Below are 20489 nucleotides of genomic sequence, written 5' to 3'. Positions count from 1 at the left end.
GGCTGAACTTCAAACAGGGCAATGTAGGCCCCAAAATCAGAACATTTACTACATACGATTTAGTTCTACATAATCTGATTAATCACAAATTTGTTAGAAACATAAGTACAATATCAATTATTACAACTAGCTTTGTCTTGTTGAGAGGCTGGATCAAAATATAGGTTTCACGCCTTAATGGTTTTAGCTGATATTGTGTTCTTTTGTGTTTGATCAAAATTATTCCTATCCTCCTTACATTGTACATATTTCCTTGTGTTGACATCGCAGGTTTACTAATTTATTACTCTTTTTTAACCGATATTTCTATTTTTAATATCTCCTTTGCTGCTGTAACACAGCAAATTTCCCCATTGCGTGACTAACCTAGGATATCTCATCCTATCTCAAAATAAAAAAGGAGGTCCATTGTTATTCCATGAAACCCAATATTCAAATTGCCTCAGTTGTCTGATCCTACAAGCAAAACCCCAAATGTGTTGAGTCCGTTATCTTTATAAAAATGTGAAAGCAGCATAGATTCACATTTATAAAGCTGGTGCCAGAGATTTGTTTTGCTTGAAATCAAAACTGTTTGTTATTTTTTTAGTTGAATAATAAATTAATCAACTAATCATTTATGTTTGAGTTTTTGGAGTAGTATTATGCCTACAATGTGGGGCCCATAGGAAATCAAAGATAGTTTTGGATCGTTATAAATAAAGGATTTTATTCTGGAAGTGACGTCAGTGTGAGTGGCTCTGTGTCGTGTGACAAACACCTGTACGTGAAGAGGACTTGTGTGCGCGCGCAGTGTTTTACGGTAAAGCCGCTCGTTGGCCCCGCCTCCTCTTTGATAGAAGAACTCGGTGATGTCGCTTCGTCTTTAACGAGCTTGACCCAGACTCGGGAGAAGGAGGGGGACCACCGGGGAGCGAACACACCAGAAGACCGAATCGTCTGGCAGGCGTCGGGACGGGCTTTCCACGGGCAGGTGAGTGAAATGTACAAACGAGTTGAGATGGTCGATGTAACCGGGCTCGCGTTGATTCCCTCCACACACACACACACACACACAGATAGTAGGTTGCACTGCAGCGTTGGCAAGGAGTGGTCACATCGACATATGAGCAGCACGACTCTCCGAGGCTAACGTTAGCTTCCCGTGCTACGTTCAAAGTAACCGTGCGGCGCGGCGTTTCCGCTGCCTCCCCGCGATAACCGCCCCTCGCAGGCCGCTTATACCAACGGCTAAATCGGACGATTCCGATTTCAATTAGCCCCAAAGGCCGCTTAACGGAACTCACGCCAGGTCCCCGGCTCCGGCGGCTAATCTGTGTTTGCTATGCTAACGCTAGCCCGCTCGTCGGCTCCGTGGGTTATTGTGATGCTAACGCAGCAGGACAGCCGAGCCAGGTCACACGGGTGTCGGGCGAGCGTCGCGGCCAACCGGGGCTGAATTGATTTCCAACGTTGTCATTTTCCTTCTGCCCTCTGGCGCTCAGCAAACCCGCCGGACGACTGGATGGTCAAATGCGCGAGTCTTTGTTCGCGAGAGTCACCAAGTGTCAGCGTGTTTCCGTGACGGACTCTGTTTGGCTGCCGCGGCCAACCTCGCTGCCCCTGGCCCGGAGTGCTGTGTGGCGTTGGGACGGACACACACACACACACACACACACACACACACACACACACACACACACAAAAATCAATTCACGACTGTATGTGGGCTTTTGTCTGTTAGATAAGCGGGGGGTGGGCGGTGCAGGGTGAGGTCTGCCAGCGAGGAGACGGCTTGGGATCAACAGGCGGCATGGCCACCCGACGGTCGGGCGGGATCAACGTTGTGTCGACCAGGTCTAGTTTCCTGGTCATGTTCACTCACAGTGGTTTGACCTAGTTCACGCTGCAGTCGCTGTTGTCTCGTATGTAATCGTCTTGCTATCTCACACACACACACACACACACACACACACACACACACACACTCTTATCCGTAGACTTCATTGCCTCGTCCCCGGGGGAGCAGAGTGTAGTTTAAGGTAATTGGAAACCTCGCTACTCGTTTGACTAGACGTGTGTGTATGTATTCTGTGTGTGTGTATGTATTCTGTGTGTGTGTGTATGTATTCTGTGTGTGTGTGTGTGTATTCTGTGCGTGTGTATGTGTGTGTATTTGAGTTTGCTGTAAGGGTGGTGGTCCTGGAGTAGTTGTCTGTCACGACGCACGGGCTGGGATTTTGTTTGTCAGCCTGTGAACCTGTTGGGTGGGTCATGTGCGAACTTGCTTTGGGTAGGAAATTGAATGCTTGGGCGGGGATAAATGTCCGCCTGAGTGTGGGCAAGTGAACCAGCCTTTTTCCTGTAAACATTCGTTTTAATGCAGCCACGTACTGCGGTGTAGGCAAGTGTCCTTCTTTGTGGGCTTTCAGCACTGACGCGGTTTATGGTTTCTTCAAATCCCAAATGTCCCCCTTTTGTGGGACGAATAAGGGAATGTCTTATCTTACAATATGTGTATATGTAGCACAGGCTCGGCGCTGCAGGTGCTGCCAGACCAGATGTGACTTAACACCTGTGTATCAGCAATTCCCGACTGCTTGTCTCCAAGTCACCGTCTGATTGTTGATTCTTGCCCCCAAAACTGACTTCAATTGTGTCTGCTCTCTTTAGGTGTTCAGGTTAATCCACAAAGGCTCTTGTGTGTGTCTGTGTGTACGCACGTGCGTGCATATGCACATGATGTGTTTATGTGTTAGGAGCTAAATGGATTAGTGGGCTAAAGCTTCAATCCCATTACACGCCACGTTCAGCTTAAACTAGTCCTGCTGGCATCACATTGACATGTCAGTAAATTGCAGCGTCAGTTACCTGGCGACGTGCAATTAGACTGTGAATGTGTTGTTTCAGTATTGCTGCTGATGGCAGGTGTAGACTCTTACAGCATTAACCGGTGTTTTATTAAGTCCACAAAGGCTGTATTGTTGGTAACATGTGTGCATGTCTCTTGACATGGTTGAGTGAGTCATGCTGACTGATGACTCCAGAGGCGGGGGGAGATATGGGGCTGGTGGTGTGTCAGGGCTCAATCAGATGTTGGAGGAGGTGTTGACCCCGAGGCACTGTTGACATTTTGACCGCCTGTTGCAGTCAAATTTGAGGCAGCAGAACATGACTCTTTGTGTGTTCACTTACCCGGCCTTAAGGATTACACATTGTTTTTCTGTTGATTGTGTCGTCTTACGCTTTAGGATATTCAGTCCGTGTAGTGTCGTGAGTGAATGCTCGGGATCAGCATGCACGACAAAAACAATTCAGTCCATCCGTTGATAAGCAAATTCTGTTCTTGCACTGAAGTTTGTTTTGCTGCTTTTCTTATTTTCTTGAAGTGGTCTGCCTGGACAAATGTCAAATAATATGCAATTTATGTTCTCAATAAATGTCAGAAAAATATTACAAACAAATATAACAAATATTTACATTTTGAATGAATTTTGAATAAATCAAAATATACAATTTTATCATGAACAAAAATATGACGACGTGAGGATTCAACCATGCAGGTTCCCAGAGACTGAAAGACTGTGAAAGCAGAACAGAAAACAGTAGTTGGAAAACAATATTAGCAAAGTGGGAAGTAGTTTGTGGTCTTATGATCAACGTATTGACGGGATTTTCACCGCAAAAGCGTCGTTAATGGAAGAAGCCAACCATGATGGTGGTTATTAAAGCATATATCCTATAGGCTCTCGTGGTTCTTTGTACATGCAGTTCTGTTGAGGAAATTATTTTTCTTTGTGGGACAAAGTAGTGGCCGCTGTGTCTCTTTGCTCATTTGTGATGTCGAATCCATAACATCCTGTTTGTCAGGAAGCGGGTTAGAGGGGAAAGAGGAGGTGAGTCTATGTTCAACGAAACTCACCGCCGACTTTCAAGGCTAAAGGCTAACAGCTGTGAGAAACTGAGACGAGTGAAGGACAGAAGTCATGAGTTTGTCAAGAGACATTAACTTAACACCCGCCCACCACCCAAACACACAGATCCAATGAAGTTCTCCTTGCTCTAAAACTCTTTTTCACACTTGCGATCATGTTCTCAGTTGCACAAACTTCTCATTGTTCCAACAACCTCCTGGACAGACAGCTGTGAATTCCCTCCTCTGGTGTGTGGTTACCAAACACACACACACTGAATCACATTCCTTTGTAAACTTGCCAAGAAATATCAATCACAGTTTGTTATTACTCTTATATGAATGTTGTTTGGATTTGTGATAATGATTATATGCTGCATCTGATGCCAGACGGTCTTAACATGTGGGGTACATTTTTTAAATCTAATTAGGGCTCCAACTAATGATTATTTTCATCATCGATTAATCTGTCGATTATTTTCTCGATTAGTCGATAAGTTGAAATGACATAAAATGCTGAAAAATGTCCACCGTGTTTCCTAAAACTCCAAGATTATGTTTTGTTTTGTCCACACACCAAAGATATTATTATTATTATATTCACTGTCATAGAGGAGCAAAGAAACCAGAACATTTTCATATTTTAGAAGCTGAAATAAGATTTTCTTTTCATAAAAACTCCTTGAACTGATTAATCGATTATCAGAATACTTGGGCGTTAATTTAGTAGCCGAGTAGTAACTTTTGCAGCTCTATGTCTAATAGTTTGTGTTTCTGCGGCAACAGACCTCTGAAGGATTATTAGCCAGTGTCCCACTAAAGTTGTTCTACAGTGGATGAGTGGGTGGGCTGCTGTGCTGAATTGGCAGGAGACAATGCAAGGAATGCAAGATCAGCTTTTATCTTTTATTCAGCGCTCCTTTCCTTATCTCTACCCCCTACTTCACTCCTGCTCACCCTCTCACTCTCCTCTTGTCTTTCTCGCTGCCAGTCCTTCTGCTTGATTTATTTGTTTGCAGCTCTCTCTGTCCGTCTCTCTGTCTGAAAGGATAATGTAAGCCCTGTCCTCGCTATGACCATATATAGGCATGCTTGCCACAGGACAGCAGTTTGTGACCAGCTCAGGTGGGAGGTTAAGGCTCCGAGGGACGGGGTAGTGAGTGTGTCTGTGACGTCATGTCTTCCGGTCAGTCTGCCTCGTTCCTTATGCAAATCCTGGTTTTGGTTCTTACGCATTCTTTTTTCATGAGCTATTCACTTCAGCCACTCATTTTCTCATCAGGCCATCCCACTTCCCTCCCCTTTTTCCCACACTGGTCACACCCCAAGCTGGGGATTTTTTCTGTCATTTATGCGTGTGTGCGTGTGTTACTCATTCATTTGACAGGAACATATGCAACCTGTGCAGGCTTCATTTGATCAGATAAATCAGTTGTATTAGGTGTTGTAATACTCTGTGAAACAGTGACATCATAACGTCTTTCCTTATTTCTCTTTTAAATTGCACAATCTGAAGCAGGTGAAACTGTGAGTCATTCGCCACCATGTCTCCTTTTCAACTCATTACACCTTTGCTCGTCTCTGTTTGTTTGGACTTGTTAACATTCTGCCTGTCATGCACACAAACAAACAAGTGCAATTGCAGGTCCCTGTGTGTTGTCCAAACTCGCTACGACAAGTGTTTCTCTGCGTGCTGGCGAGACTTGACGGAGGGAGACTTGGAAATTTGGTTGCCCCTCCTTTACCTCGTCCAACCGGTCGTGTGCGTGCGTGTGCGCGTGTGTGTGTGTGTGAGAGAGAGAGAGAGAGAGAGAGTGTCAATGTCAATGCCTGGGTTCAGGAGGGGAGCTTGGCTTCTGCAGCAGAGGGTGTATCAAACAGATAAGAGGATCTTAGTCTCCACTTGTTTGCCTCCTGATATAACAATGTCTTTTTCTCAGAGCACAGACGACATAACAAAGATCTGTAGGGGGAGGGATAAAAGGCAGTTAAGTTGAAAGGACAAGAGTAGCAGACTGAAAGAGCTGGGCCAGATGAAGACTGATTAGAGAGGGAGGCTGGGAGAAAAACAAAAACAACTGAGGTTAAATGGGACAAAGAAAGGGGAGTTGATATATGAATATATTCTTTTTTTTCTTCTTTTTTTAAAACTGTGTTTCTCAATGCTCTGTGGCCCAGAATAAGCTGCAGGCTGGTCAACTGTCTGCAGCTAGCTGCCGTGTGCAGGCCAAATGTTGAGTAAATACAGGGTGTGTCTAAAGGCTGGAGCTACTGTCTCCGTCTTCTGCTGTGTCTTTCTGCTCACAGAGCAAACACTGATCTCGTTGCCACACATGTATGGTATTCGCACTGTGTTGCTGTTTTTCGAACGGGTGCTTTCAGCCTTCACTAAAACATTTCTCCCTCTATCGTCTTCCCTCCTCCTCCTCCTCTCCCTGTCTTTCTCTTTCTGCAGTCCATTCCTCCCCTTATTTCTGGGCTTGGTGGTTCGGTGACCTTCTACACATGAGCAGCTAGAGCTCACCCTCTGATCTTGGTGTGATCTCTCACCTCTTCTACCAAACCACGCCCACAGGTGAAGGTGTGTATTCCTGATTTTCACTGAAATGTGTTTTCGTGTGTCTGTGTGTTCTGTTTTCTGCTTCAATTCTTAAAGAGAAGTATTCAGTTTTTCATAAATTTAATGTCCTCCGTTGTGGTGTGAAGCTTCTTCCAAAAATGATTAAGGATGCCGTGTGTGAAACAGGCTTCATCAGGCTGTTTGCGTAGTAGATGCTGTGTCACCAAACAATATCCTGCTGATGCTTGGATAAAATGGTCACATAAAAGAATCATATAATACAGTATGTGAACCGCATTTTGACTCTTCGCCAAAATTACAGTTCCATTAAATAAACATGCATATGTAGATGAGACACCCCATAAAAAGTAGAACAAACAGGTTGTTTCTGGGTTTCTTTAAAGGAAGTTTGCTTACAGCCTTCAGGCAATACATCAGTGGTGTTTTGCCAAATCTACAAACGGCAGAGGATTTATCCAAAATCTCTCTATCTGCTGCTTGCGTCTTAAGAAAATATTTTCTGGTGAGGCAGCTGAAAGGATAAAAGCCAAGAGGACTCCTTCATGCATCCATTGAGTGGTGATATGTTTTATTGGCCTGTATGAAGAGATGATGATTTTGACAAATTTAGTATTGCAGTATCTCCACATTAAAAATATTGTATTATTTATGTTCAATGCAGTATCCAGGGTTTTAAAGACTCTAACTCCCCTCCATCACCGGTACCCTCCTCCTCCTGCTGTGTTTCTCCTTTACTTTTTTTTTTTCAGACCAGACAAATTTACAGCAGTGTGTCATGTGAATTATACCTTTAATGGAACTAATTTGATAGTTTACCATTCGGTGGCACTTTGCTCTCCGCTTCATCCTGGGATGACTCATTCACTGCTGCACTCACCATTTGCAAGTATTGCTGAAGTCAGCATGAAGTTTAAACGTGTCCTTGTTTTTGAATTAATATATTATTACACAATGACAGACATTCTCAGGAAAAGATGTTAGAGTAATTGGTGATGTTAACTAATTTTTGCCTTTTTGATATGATCAAGATCTCACATCCCAGATGTCATTTCATCCTCAGAAAGCAAAACATATTGTTACTCATACCTTTTCTTGACGATGTGAATTGGGCCACATCTTTGCAGATGTTAAATTGCAACAGCAGCTGTGAACTCCTTTCATCGAAGTGAGTCTGAGCCATATCTTTTGCCGTGGGCAAAAGCATCGAATGGATTAGGGGTCTGTTTTGAGCACTCAACTGAACTTTTGTGGCTCTAATCCCACCGAACCATTTGACAATATTCTTGCGTATTGGCAAAGAGGTTAGTGGTGTTTGAGTCTGTTGTCAGGACTGGTCTGCAGCATAATTTGCACAGCTTTTCTTTCCATGTCGGACTTTATACACCCAAACACGGTCCATATGACAGAATTGGCCCCGCTTTTACTTACAAGTTCCTCGTTTTGTCTTGGCTGGTCCGAGTCCCTCTCCTATTCGTAATTATCCATTTCTGTGTCACGTTCACTTAGTTTTGCCTTCACGCAAATTTCCTGCTTGCATCCGCTCAGTGTGGCTTAATGCAAAGCACCATCCAAGTGATGAAAAATGTTGTCATAGAGGAATGATTTCAGGCACAACAAAATAAATGATAGAGCATAATATGAAATGACAAGACTACTTTCTATTGCCATGCGATACACACATCCTTACTGTCTGTGTATATTCATTAATGAGACCGAAAGTGGAGATCTACTGTTTGTAATCCTAACAGCGTCGATCAATGACTGTATATAAAGAGGTTGATTTGTCTCCCCTTCCTCCCAATGTACAAAAAAGGGCCAACATTTCCCAGATACTGGTGGAGTGGAGATGCAGTGTCAAAGTCCCGCAAGCACACCGTCAAGCTCAGCTGTCAATCGTGATGTTTTTATAGTTTCAAATAATCAATTAAAATTAAACTAGTCAGAAAAATGAACTCTTGAACAATGAACTTGAATAGGCTAGATCAGTAAAACTAGAATGACAGAAACCATCTTTGGGGAAAAAGGTATTTACTATATAAAAAAAAAAAAAAATTGTCCTCTTTGCTAACATGGAGGATGTTGTCGATGGCCATGGGAACATCGGGTGTGTGTCCTGTTGTCCATCTTTATATAAAGTCATTGGTTCCAATGGATTTCAAGAATGAACCATAGTCTTGGGTCCAAAAATCTCTCAGCAGACAACTTGACGAGCCCAAATATTCTGCATGTTGCTTGACTTTTTATGGAGAGGTGTGTCTGTTTCTGTTAGACGCTGTGTGTGTGTGTGTGTGTGTGTGTGTGTGTGTGTGTGTGTGTGTGTGTGTACGTGTGCGTGTGCGTACGTGTGCGTGTGCGTGTGTGAGACGCGTAACGCCCCCTCTCTCCCCTTGGGGCTATGTAGTGTGTATGGAGCAGTGTGAGAGCGCAGCGGCTCTGCTGGAGTCGGTCAGGGAGCAGGAGGTGCAGTTTGAACAGCTGACCCGGGCGCTGGAGGAGGAGAGGAGGAGAGTGGGCCTCTCTGCCACCAGTCCCTCTGCCCTGGGTCGCCCCCTCCCTCACACACAGGTAACACTCCCCAACAAAACATCCCCATCTGGAGTCTCTCATAGGCGTCTACGGCCCACATCTTTTACCTCCAACACATGGATCATAATTCCCTCCATCCAATCCGTCCAATGAATCCATGCACCATTTTATCCCTTTGACATCATTCATCCCTTCGCTCCTCCATCTTCCCGCCTCTCTGCCAGCGCTCGGCGAGTTTGTGCCTGCACGTCATCACAAAGTGTCTCTCTTCATTGTCTCTGTATCTTGAACGACCATCTGTCTGGTCGCCCTCATCGTCAAACATATCAGTTTGTCCCTCCACATAGTTCTGCTACTTTAACATGCCTGAGTTGGTCAGCATCGCACACATTCAGCATGCCTTCAGTGTCACTCACCGGATACACGCTCTGACACAGACACGCACCTTTTCGTCGGCCTCTGCTGTGGAATCTGTTATTTTCCTCTCTGTTCCAGCATGTTGTGTTCTGGTATGTGGTCATCTGACATGCATGTGAATCACATAGTTATACATCCAGTGTGGTCTTATCATCTTAAATGATTTTATAATTTTTCAAAATCGTATATCAAACGCTTGGTAAATGCAACGTTCATAACTTCGATTTTGGCTGCTGCATAATAAGTATTGTTTTGCATGTACTAATTTTTTGAATATTGAACATCTACTTTCACTTTTTGTTAATTATTTTTTATTTCCCCTAAATTTGTATCACTTATAGCCTTTGTGTTTGGTTTTTAGCATTATTATTACTATTATATATTCATTAGACGTTGTAATTTTTTAACATCAGAGATTCTGACAAACTGAACCTTGTTAACTGTTTGTGTGTTTACCAGAGATTTTAAGACTAGGACTCTGATGTTTTGTTTACAGAGTTTTTATGTTGGTTGGACATGGTCCTACTGTTTCCGTCTGGTCTCATATTTTCATCTCATTGTCTCCATTTAGAGACATTATCATTTTGTGCTCGGATAACAAAGGTCAGGCATTGCAGGATTCAGAGGTTGACATGTAATCACTTTTTTAACACTTTGCACTATACACTGACTCAAAATGTATTCCTAAATACCCTTAAAGGAAGCAAGCCCTTCCTTTAAGGGCTTGCTGACATAGATTAGGTTTTATGTTTTGTCTTTTTTGAATCCTTGGAAATGGCTCTTGATTAGTGTTGAGCAGCTGTTGGATGACGGATAAGAAAGAAGGATTTGGTGTTTCTGGCCTGCTACATGGTTTATTTCTAAAAATACTAATGGTGGTGAAGATGATGCGACCTCTGCGAGCATGCCTCTGCGAGCATGCCTCTGATAAAGCTGCTGATATATAAGGTGGTATTAGGGGAAGGAGCAGCTGTAGGGGAAGTGTGCCCTTCTCATTATAGTACAATCTTAACTTCCCTAATGTATTTGAATACCAGCCCTGCCTCCTTGTGGACATGTTGTAAAGTGCAGTAAGACAAATTCCCACAAGTGAAGCAGGAAATTGTTTGATAAGGCTTGTGACACTGCTTTGTCTTGTATTAGTCAGTAGTATCTCAAAACCCAGCCCAGTTATCTTGTGTCAGCTCATGGCCATTGCTCATATTTGAATATGATATTTGGTAAAAAGTATTACTCAGGGTTAGTTAGAACATGTCCAAGTTATTCAGAGTGACAGTCGTTGATTATGTAACAGATCAGAGGAGGGGGGTAGGGTGTGAGGATGAATGGCTACACTCCAAAATGTCCTCCTCCAAGTCTGGCAGTGATTCACAGACCATGGACATGCAGGGACGGTTTGGTCAGCACTGAATGTGCTTCAGCAGCAGTAATATCATCTGGGTGGTTGTGAGAAAGCAACAGCACTGGCTACTGAATGAGGCAATCAGTCTCACTTTTACGACTATTTCCGTAAAACTGTTGGTGGCATCACATTATTTAAACACTACGTGTTTCACAGTTGTGTCTCTTTCATCCCAGAACGGGCGTTTAGGGGATGCAGACATAGAACGACTGAAACTGACTGACTCGTACATGAACGGCACACAGGTATGTGTTTTGTACGCAGGGTGTCATGTAAATTTAATTATATTTTTAATATTAATGCACTAAGTGCCAGTGATTTGAAACGTATATAAATGTGTATTTTGTCTTGGTTACAGTACAGGATGGTGGACCCTGCACACGGCGCTCTAGATGAGAGCTACACACCGGACGACGACTCCCAGGAAGTACACTCAGTGTTTTCTGAGGAGGGAACCACGCGGCGGCTGGACACATCTCTCCCTCAGATGAAGAAACCCATCTCGCGCACAGTCCTGCCCTCTGACTCGATGTCCATTGATGGGAGCTTGTCGGTATCCGGTATGGGTGGGTACAGTGCCACGCTGGACCGTCCTTACAGGCAGGCTGTTGCAGGAGACTACCCCACAGCCACAGTACCCAGAAACTACCACTATGGCCCTGTGGGGGGTTATGTTGATTACCGGGATGGCCCGCCATCAGAAGCATACACAAGTCTGAGCAGGGGCTCACACATGGACGATCGTTACAGGTACAAGACCCCTCCTATGGTGCTGCGTTTTATTTGATAATGGTTACTTATCCATGAATGTGTAATCTGTTTGTAAAGCATCATCATTACACTCAAACCAGACTCAAACCCTGGTTTTTCATCTGTAGTTACTAACAAAACCACCAACCCTAAAGTAAGCACTATGTCATTTCTAAACAGAATTTATTTTCAGTTCTTTAAAAGTGGTCACTACAGTATTTAGTCAAAAGACAGATAACAGATGTTGTAGTAAAAGTGGTTAACCCTTTCCTATACTCTAACCATGTAATGGAAGAGTCTCCATGTTCCAAATAGATTGACACCAGCAGAATTTTTATATGTATATACTATATATATGTATCTGTGTGTGTATATATACACACAGTACAATAATAACCAGAAAGTAACTTATAGTTCATGAAAAAATATATCTTTCCCATTTAATAAATTCAAGAAGTGTCAAACCTGCTTTTCACTGAAACATTTAGTTTGACTTAACTTATTTTTATCCTACATCACTGTGTCTATAAGAAGGGGAGATCACTGACTACTTCTGTCCTTCTCGTCCCTCCACAGGCCAGCTGATGGCTACAGGACTCTGGATTCTGGCTACAGGGCCCCAAGCCGTCAGCAGCTCGACCATTACGTAGCACAGCCACAGGTTAGCCGGGGAATGAGGGCCTTGGGCTCAGCATTGGAGATGCGTTATGGTCAGGGCCACTACGGTCTGGAAGATGACCAGCGCAGCGTGGGATATGATGACTATGGTATGGGCCCTCCACCCATGCACCCTGGAGGCTATGGCACCATGCCGCGCCTGGGACCCGGCCCCGTGGGTGTGGACAGACGAAGACTCAGGTAAAACACAGACATTAAGTGGCCATTGTATCTCACACCTATATAATAAAGAAGCAATGCGTTTAATCTGTTACATTGAAAATGTTTATCATCTTCGCAGGAGCTGTGAGGATACTTTGGATGGAGACATGGGAGGAGCTGATCCGTATGCCTGGGGCATTCCCATGACGATGGAGAGGGGCAGCATGGCTTCACTGGACAGCACACTAAGGAAGGCTCCCCCCTCCTCATGGAGACAGCCGGAGCTGCCGGAGGTCATCGCCATGTTGAACTACCGCCTGGATCCTGTCAAGACCAACGCTGCTGCCTTCCTCCAGCATCTCACATTCAAAAATGACAAGGTGAAACAAATATAACATTCATATGCAGAAGAGCAATATTCATATTTTTGATGGGGGCTATTTGGCAAATTAATTATTAATTATTATTTATTTGAAATTGGCTAATTTTCTCTGTTTGTACATGTGTGTCTAGGTCAAGTCAGAAGTGCGTCGCCTGAAAGGTATCCCATCCTTGGTGTCAATGCTGGACCACCCCAGCAAAGATGTGCACCACTCGGCCTGCGGAGCTCTGAAGAACATTTCATATGGACGAGACCAAGACAACAAGATTGCCATCAAGAACTGCGACGGAGTGCCCGCTCTGGTCAGGTTGCTGAGGAAAACCCGTGACCAGGATCTCACTGACACTATAACAGGTACCACTGATCATATTGGTCATGATATAAATAGCTCTTACGTCATCTAGTACGGTTTTCCAAAAACAATCTTGGGCACCGATAACATGTAATGGAAAGATTGTGGATGAATTGTATTTTCACTCAAGGAGTGAGACCCTATGTTTTTACATAAAGGAAATGAACAAGATTGATTTTTTTGAATCAAAAGAATCTCATTGAATTGGATGAAGTTCTTACTTCCTTACTTTTGCAAAAGAGAGGAATGAGGGAGAGAAACCTAAGATCAAATCTGAATTTTGAAGAGCAGCAGCATGATTAAATCAATGGTTAGTTTTATGGCCAAACTTTCCCTTTTATTGCAGTGATTGTAATAGTATTTATTATTATTGTTCCAGGTACCTTGTGGAACCTCTCGTCCCACGACTCTGTAAAGATGGAGATAGTGGACCACGCTCTGCACGCACTGGCTGATGAGGTGATTGTTCCCCACTCGGGCTGGGAGCGGGGGAGCAACGGTGGAGAGGAGAGCTGCAAACCACGACATCTGGAGTGGGAGACCGCCTTGACCAACACTGCTGGCTGCCTTAGGTATGTTCGGGGTTGAATGGATGGAAAGAAGAGAACGTTAGCGGAGGAGACGGACATATTTATTTTGAGAAAGAAAACATGCAATTATGTGCTGAAGTTCTTCCTCCCTCCAACAGGAATGTGAGTTCAGAACGCAGCGAAGCCAGGCGAAAACTGAGAGAATGCACCGGACTGGTGGATTCGCTCATGTACGTTGTCCAATCACAGATCAACCGCAAAGATGTGGATAACAAGGTACCTTTACACCTACGACAGTCACACACATTTTTATCTTTGACATGATTTCTGTGCATCTCCATGATTCATCGTCTCGTCCCCCTTCCATCGCCTCTTCCTGTAGCTGGTGGAGAACTCCGTTTGCCTCCTGAGGAATCTTTCCTATCAGGTCCACCGTGAAGTCCCCGGCTGTGAACGATACGCAGAGGCAGCGCCCCTCAACCAGGGACCGGCCCCTGCGAACAAAGGTGGCTGCTTCGGCTCTCGAAAGGGCAAAGGTCTGTGTCTGTCTATCGCAGGGTCACGTAACTATGTCTGAGAGATTTGCTGTTGAAAGATGGATAGCGGCTGTTGGGTTTGAGCTTGTTGGTCGGGGGAAAAACCTGTCGCTGTTTTTCACCTTCTGCCAATGTTTCCCTTCTTTTCTTCCTCTCTCTCCTCCTCATCGCTTCCTCCCTCTCCTCCTCCCTTCCTCTCTCTCCTCCTTCCTTGCTCTTACCTTTCTCCCTTTTTTTCCCATTTTCCTCCACTTCCTCCTCTGTCTGCTGTGTTTAGATGAGTGGTTTTCCAAAGGTAAGATCTCCTCTTGGTGTTCTTGTGAACGTATTTAAAACCATTGACCATTGTCATCACTCTTCTTTTTTTTTTACTAATGCATAATAATAGTTCCCTAGACAACATTGAATTCACGTGCAGTACATGGGCATGATCACTCGATGTCAAACAGCACTGCATGATCAAACCGCTTGCTCCACTGGTTGCATGGTTGCGTCTTACATAACTCTGTACCAACGCAGAGGACTGAAGATAACTGAATGCTCATCTCAGCAAGCTTCACGTAATCTACATAATTTCCTCAGCTCTGACTTTCCTGTTCTTCTTTTCTTTCTTTTTTTCTCTCTCTCTCTCTGCAGGAAAGAAGGATGGAGATGATGGAAGTGGAGATCAGGTGGATATTCCAAAGAGGACAACACCTGCCAAAGGTATAGATGTCTCTTTTCTCTTCATGTCATTGATTAACCTGCCTGTAAAGTGGCTCATTTATATAACAGAGTACAAACCTCCTTATGTCCTATTTAGCTCTCTCAATACTACTATCAGCTTAATTTCTTAAAATCTTCTTGTTAATGAGTTATGATGCTTTTCACAATATACATCTATAATTTAGGTTTAGAGAAAGTTTCAGAACATTATTTGGGTTACTATTTGTTGGACATAATTAAATCTGTAAAGAACATAGTGTATTGAGATCATGTCTGCATCACACTACATGGCTATGATAGTATGTCTATTGGGCTGTTATGTTTCTTCAGTGTTGTCTCTGAAGCATTTTACAATCCCAGGCTAAGCTGGTGGAAGTCAATTTTAGCTTCAGTCACAAATGTTGAAATTTGATAAACTCCCATCGAGGCTAACACGCTGTCCCTCTCTGTTGCCTTCAGGTTACGAGATGTTGTTCCAACCAGAGGTGGTTCGTGTTTACACATCGCTGCTCAGAGAGAGCAAAAATCCCTCGGTGCTGGAGGCGGCTGCCGGGGCCATCCAGAACCTGTGTGCTGGCCGATGGACTGTTAGTTCCATTTCTACACAAACTTATAAAAAATCCTATTATTATTATTATTAGAATTATATGATACTGTTTGAAGTGATTGGAATGACATTGATTATTGCTTCCATCTGCACGTTGGTCAGTATGGTCGATACATCCGGGCCACTGTGCGTCTGGAGAAGGGTCTTCCCATGATGGCAGAACTACTGGCTCACGGCAATGACCGTGTGGTCAGAGCAATGTCCGGAGCCTTGAGGAACCTCGCCATCGACAACCGCAACTGCCAACTGCTCGGTAAGGAACGGCGGCTCATAGAAAATTCTGAAATATTATCTAATAATATAACTAAAATCTCTACTTTTCCTTGATAATATTGGAAGATTAGTTTGTTATCTAGAATATTTGTTCTTCATTTGGCATATCTGAAGCTGAATTATGTGTTCCTCTGCAGGTTTGCATGCAGTGCCTCACCTTGTGGCCAACCTGCCTGGAGGCCAGAGTCAGTCTGGACGTACACTCTCAGAGGAAACAGTGGTGTCTGTACTGAGCACACTCACCGAGGTGCTAGGCAACAGTCTGGAGGCAGCGAAGACCCTCCGAGCCTCGCAGGGCATCGAGAGGCTGGTGCTTATTAACAAGGATGGGTAAGTGTGTTTTGTAAAGTGGATTTGTAAAGAGGCTATATAAACCCCCCGCCCCCCCCCCCCCCCCCCCAGGGGTACAGCCTCTTCTCTAAGTCTGAACATGTCCCTCAGCAAACGGTCGGACCGTGAAGTGCGGGGGGCAGGCCAGGTGCTGCAGCTGGTCTGGGCCCACAAGGAGCTCCGTCGGCCTCTGGAGAAAGATGGCTGGAAGAAGACAGACTTCATGGTCAACCCCAACACCAGCACCACCAACGGCCCAAGCAGCCGAGCAAACGGCGCCTATGAAGACAGCACCACGCCGCTGCTGGACAGAGGTCAGTGTCAGAAATATGGTGTGGTTTAAATCATTTTAGCCATTTTGTAAATCCTACATTCAGTAAATTACTTGCATAGATATAACTTGTGAGTGCCAAGTTTGTGTTTGACTTGTGATCCTGTTTTGCATCATCTTAGGAGAAAAGAGGGACATGATTCCACTAAATGACCTTGGCCCTGGTTAGTACATTTCTCATCACATCTTTAGCTCAAGACATATTTATAGAAGGTGTGTTTTTCAAGGTGACATCTCTGATCATTTTTCTCATCATATTTTAGAGGCCTACTCTACACTGGACCAGAGGGAGAGGAGACGCACTCTGGATGACACCACAGACACTTTACCGGTACTTTAAATCAGGCTCATGCACATCTACACGTTGGATTGCTCATTAAACTTCACTAACCACTAATCTTCCTTCCACCACTAATTCCTCAGTTTCACCTTTTTAACGGTTGAAAACCCTCACAGTTACTGACATTTTTTCTCTTCTCACACTCACTTCCTTTCCTTCTCTCTGTCTCTCTCTTTCTCTCTCTGGTGGTCTCTCAGCGAGGGGTGTATGGGGGCAGAAAGGGCTCCCTGCCTCTGTTGGACTCCTACGATGGTTAGCCCTCCCCCTCCCCTCTACTCCCCTCTGCATGTAACAGCATGGTATGTCCAGCTGACCTCTTGTCCTGCATGGACTCTGAGTTCTTCTCCTTTGTCTTCAACGATTTCAAACCCTCAGTGAAACCTGGTCTCTGTCCATTATTGTGCCGAAACACTGGTGGAGGTCTATTGTACTGATACTGGACTTTATGATAGACTGATTTGATATCTACTTGCTGGTGTAGTATGCTGCAAGGTGCCCCCTCGTGTATCGTGGTCCGTCAGTGTAGAGAAGAATCTCAGGCTGACAAAGATTTCAAGTGTGTTTTGGAGACCATGGTCAACTGACTCTGACCCGTTTGCTTCTTACACTTCTTTGCTTTTTTACAGTCACTCAGCATATACAAAACTAAGAATATCTTTTTATTAATGTCAACCTTAATGTGTAGCAAAGTTTAGGCCAGTAATTGTGTTTCACTGCTTTGTTACAGGGAAAACTGATGTGATTTCAGTCACATAATGTTTTCAAGCTTTTTAAACTGTTCAAATCATCAAAATCAATTTCAATTTCTCAATGTATTATGGAACATCTAGATATTGTGACAGCATTCGTGTGCAGCGTGTCATACTTATACCACATAGTGAGTCTTTGTGTTGCCCCCTTGTTTAGTGCGTACATGAACAAAATTGTACCTTTTTTGTGCTCATATTTTGACTATATTATAATAAGTGTATTTTTGCTTTGTTCCCCAGAAAAACTGATAGTGTGCATCACTCAGACGGGGCCGTCCCTGCCCTACCACTGCTACTGAGGAGAGAAGATCCAAATGCACAGACTCTCTCCCTTCCTCCCTTCCTCTCTCTCTCCCTCCCTCCCTCTCTCTCTCTCTCTCTCTCTCTATCACCATGCAGATGGGATCAGAAGACGAGGGTTGGCATCCAAAGAAAGTGGTTGTGTTGCAGGCAGAACGTTTGGTGCAGCACAGATACAATACCTACTTTTTACAAATTCGTTCAAGTGTAGCAACAAAAACTATATTCCGTTTTTAAATTATAGTTCTTCTGTAAAGGCAATCACCTTTGTTGACAATCATTTAATTCTGGTGTTGTCATCCTGCTTGTTTATGTTTTTTTTCTTTCTTTCTTGCTATTTTCAACAATTTTTGATAAATTCTGTCATGGTCGACTTGTTGCTGCCAACACCCACACCCTGATGATGAATTTGTACGTAGACTTCTATGTAGGGTATATACTGTATATAAAAAGAAAATGGATGACTGCATTAGTTTTGGCTCATTAATTTAAATCGTCCCTGTACTGGGATTGTTGGATGGTTGGGACAGACGCCCTGTAGATTGAGAATGTTTATATAGGAGTTATTTTCCTGTCTAGAGTTATTTTCTCTTGGTTGGGACGAGCTCAGGCGTAGACAAGAAAAGCCAGGTGTGTATATTTGTCATACAGTAAACCTGTGGCCATGCGTGTGAGTGGAAAAAAATAATATGGACCTTTTTGTATGAGTGAGTGTGTGCGCATGGACCAGGCCCATAAGACCATACGTTGATTTTTTTTTATCAGATCATGTTGTCTGTCTCTTATTGTGTTCTCCTGCTCCTCTGACAACTTTTTTATTTTCCTTGGTTTTTATGTACCAACCGCCTCTTTTTGTGTTTGATACTTAAATTTCCAACTTTTCTTTTGCTAAGAATTTAAATTTCAGCTGCTGTGTTTTTGATTTTAACCAGTAAAACACATTGAACCTGTTTCTGAAATTTGAAACGAGGAAACTACGCCACTAAACCTCTGAAAACATTCAGACATCCTACTTCAGAAACCATTCCTCGCTATTTTACTGAAGGTTCACACTATGGACACAACCTGCTTCACAGCAACACTTCAGAAGGGTTCTCTCCGGACTAATAATCTTCTCTTAGGTCTGGTGTTCACAAACGTGTATTAGAAAATCACAACTTGCTCTTTTGTTCATAATTTAGTCATTGATGAAATCAGTTTTTGGAGGCTTCCTCACTCAGAGGAGACTCGAGTTTTAACACTTTGGGGAGAGATATTGATGTTTCATTTGAAAGCTTGACAAGAAGCACATTTTTGTCTGATTCTTTATCCTTTTTGTACTTTTTTTTCCTTTCTGGTTGTATTTTATGACGGGGTTTTTAAATGAGGTAGCAGTGGGTGTGATCATTATGCAAATAGTTCCACTTTTTAGTTCCATTTTTACTGCTGTTTTAAAGGCAAAAGAGACCAATCATCTTTGTTTTTTACTCTCCACACATTATTTTTACTGTTGCCTATCCATGTAATATTATGATGTACCATTCATACCTGCCTTGGCTCCGAGAAGTTTTTTTTTTCAGTAAAGTATGTAACTGGTAATACTGTTTTTTTTTATAAATAAAGATCTTTTCATAGACAAGATTTGGCAACGTGTCCTGGAAGTGGCTGTATCATGCATTGTAGATAAACACGTCTAATTAAAGGGAGGCAGTCTGTCTGTCGGCGTAATTTCATCCCCTTGCTCCTGATGGGGCCAAAATTGACACTGTACTCACTCCCTATCAGCAGTGTGCTCCGATTGGCTGGGTTTTTCTCTACTAATTGTCGAGGCTTATTGTCGTAGTCGGGGCTTCTTTGAACTCACTACAACCACATTCATCTCCCACCCTGAGACTCCAAACTGTGCTCAGGTCTCTACTCCTTTATGGAGGGTCGGATTTTCAGACAGTTAAAGACTGTCAAGTGTTGACATTTTCAGCTTTGCTGTTCTCTCCGGTTACACACTGAGCTTCATGCTGACGGGGAATAGCTGTCTTGTTTGTGTTTGTTTGTCTGTCAGGATGTTGAAGTAACACATGCGGGTTGTACGAGGACATGAGCGACTTTCATTTTTCCAGTATGCAACACATCTGAAATGCATCCCCGACAGTTTGAGAAGCAGCTGCTGGATCACAAGGGTCTCGAGTGCTTGTGAAAGTCTGGTATTAGTCAGGTCGTGATGTTGTAGGAGTCAGACTGGGAACCCCCACCGAAAGAAAAAGAAAAAATTATATTTTCACATATTCGGACTGTCCTGATTCAAATAAGAAAATGCCCAATCAAAAAATAATTGATAATCAATATTGGGTCATAAAACAACTGAATCTAACAAACTAAATTTTCTATTTTGCTACTTGGAGACCCTTAAAATTTTTTTTTATACTGCACTAGTTTAAAAAAAAAAAAGCTGCTGGAAATTTAATAGAGCAAAGTTGATGTTTTTTCCCAAACCAAAATGTTTTCATATTTTAAAGATGGATACTGATCAAGAGGGAAATTTGATCACAATTAAATGTCATAAATGTTGTGTTGCTCATTTTGCCTATTATATGATACTGGACAACACTGACATATTAACAAAGCATTTAGTGGAAAAGTGAAATATTCCCACTGGCTGCAACAAGCTTATATCAAACTGACAAGTGTGTG

At 43.3% G+C, this 20489-nt stretch overlaps 1 protein-coding gene across 4 annotated transcripts; it reads left to right on the top strand.

Annotated features, from left to right (window-relative positions):
• The first annotated feature begins 815 nt into the window (after positions 1-815).
• On the top strand, positions 816-19442 carry LOC118319242 (catenin delta-1-like). 4 transcript variants are annotated; one of them, XM_047334246.1, is made up of 21 exons: positions 816-973; positions 6348-6473; positions 8875-9038; positions 10995-11063; positions 11177-11568; positions 12145-12426; positions 12527-12767; positions 12901-13123; positions 13501-13693; positions 13810-13927; positions 14034-14187; positions 14465-14482; positions 14824-14892; positions 15352-15479; positions 15602-15752; positions 15910-16102; positions 16214-16416; positions 16556-16597; positions 16697-16764; positions 16971-17072; positions 17763-19442. In XM_047334246.1, the coding sequence occupies exons 3-20, from the start codon at positions 8880-8882 to the stop codon at positions 17028-17030; spliced, it is 2763 nt and encodes a 920-aa protein (XP_047190202.1). In that variant the 5' UTR covers positions 816-973; positions 6348-6473; positions 8875-8879; the 3' UTR covers positions 17031-17072; positions 17763-19442. The 4 variants fall into 4 exon arrangements, with proteins under 4 accessions (XP_047190202.1, XP_035505384.1, XP_035505382.1 ...); XM_035649491.2 differs by lacking the exon at positions 8875-9038 and having other exon boundaries at positions 817-973; XM_035649489.2 differs by lacking the exon at positions 14465-14482 and having other exon boundaries at positions 817-973.
• The last annotated feature ends 1047 nt before the right edge of the window (positions 19443-20489 follow it).

The sequence above is a fragment of the Scophthalmus maximus genome, chromosome 9, assembly GCF_022379125.1.
Source record: "Scophthalmus maximus strain ysfricsl-2021 chromosome 9, ASM2237912v1, whole genome shotgun sequence".
In the NCBI taxonomy this organism is placed as follows: domain Eukaryota; kingdom Metazoa; phylum Chordata; class Actinopteri; order Pleuronectiformes; family Scophthalmidae; genus Scophthalmus; species Scophthalmus maximus.
This window is presented reverse-complemented; position numbering and strand designations above follow the sequence as displayed.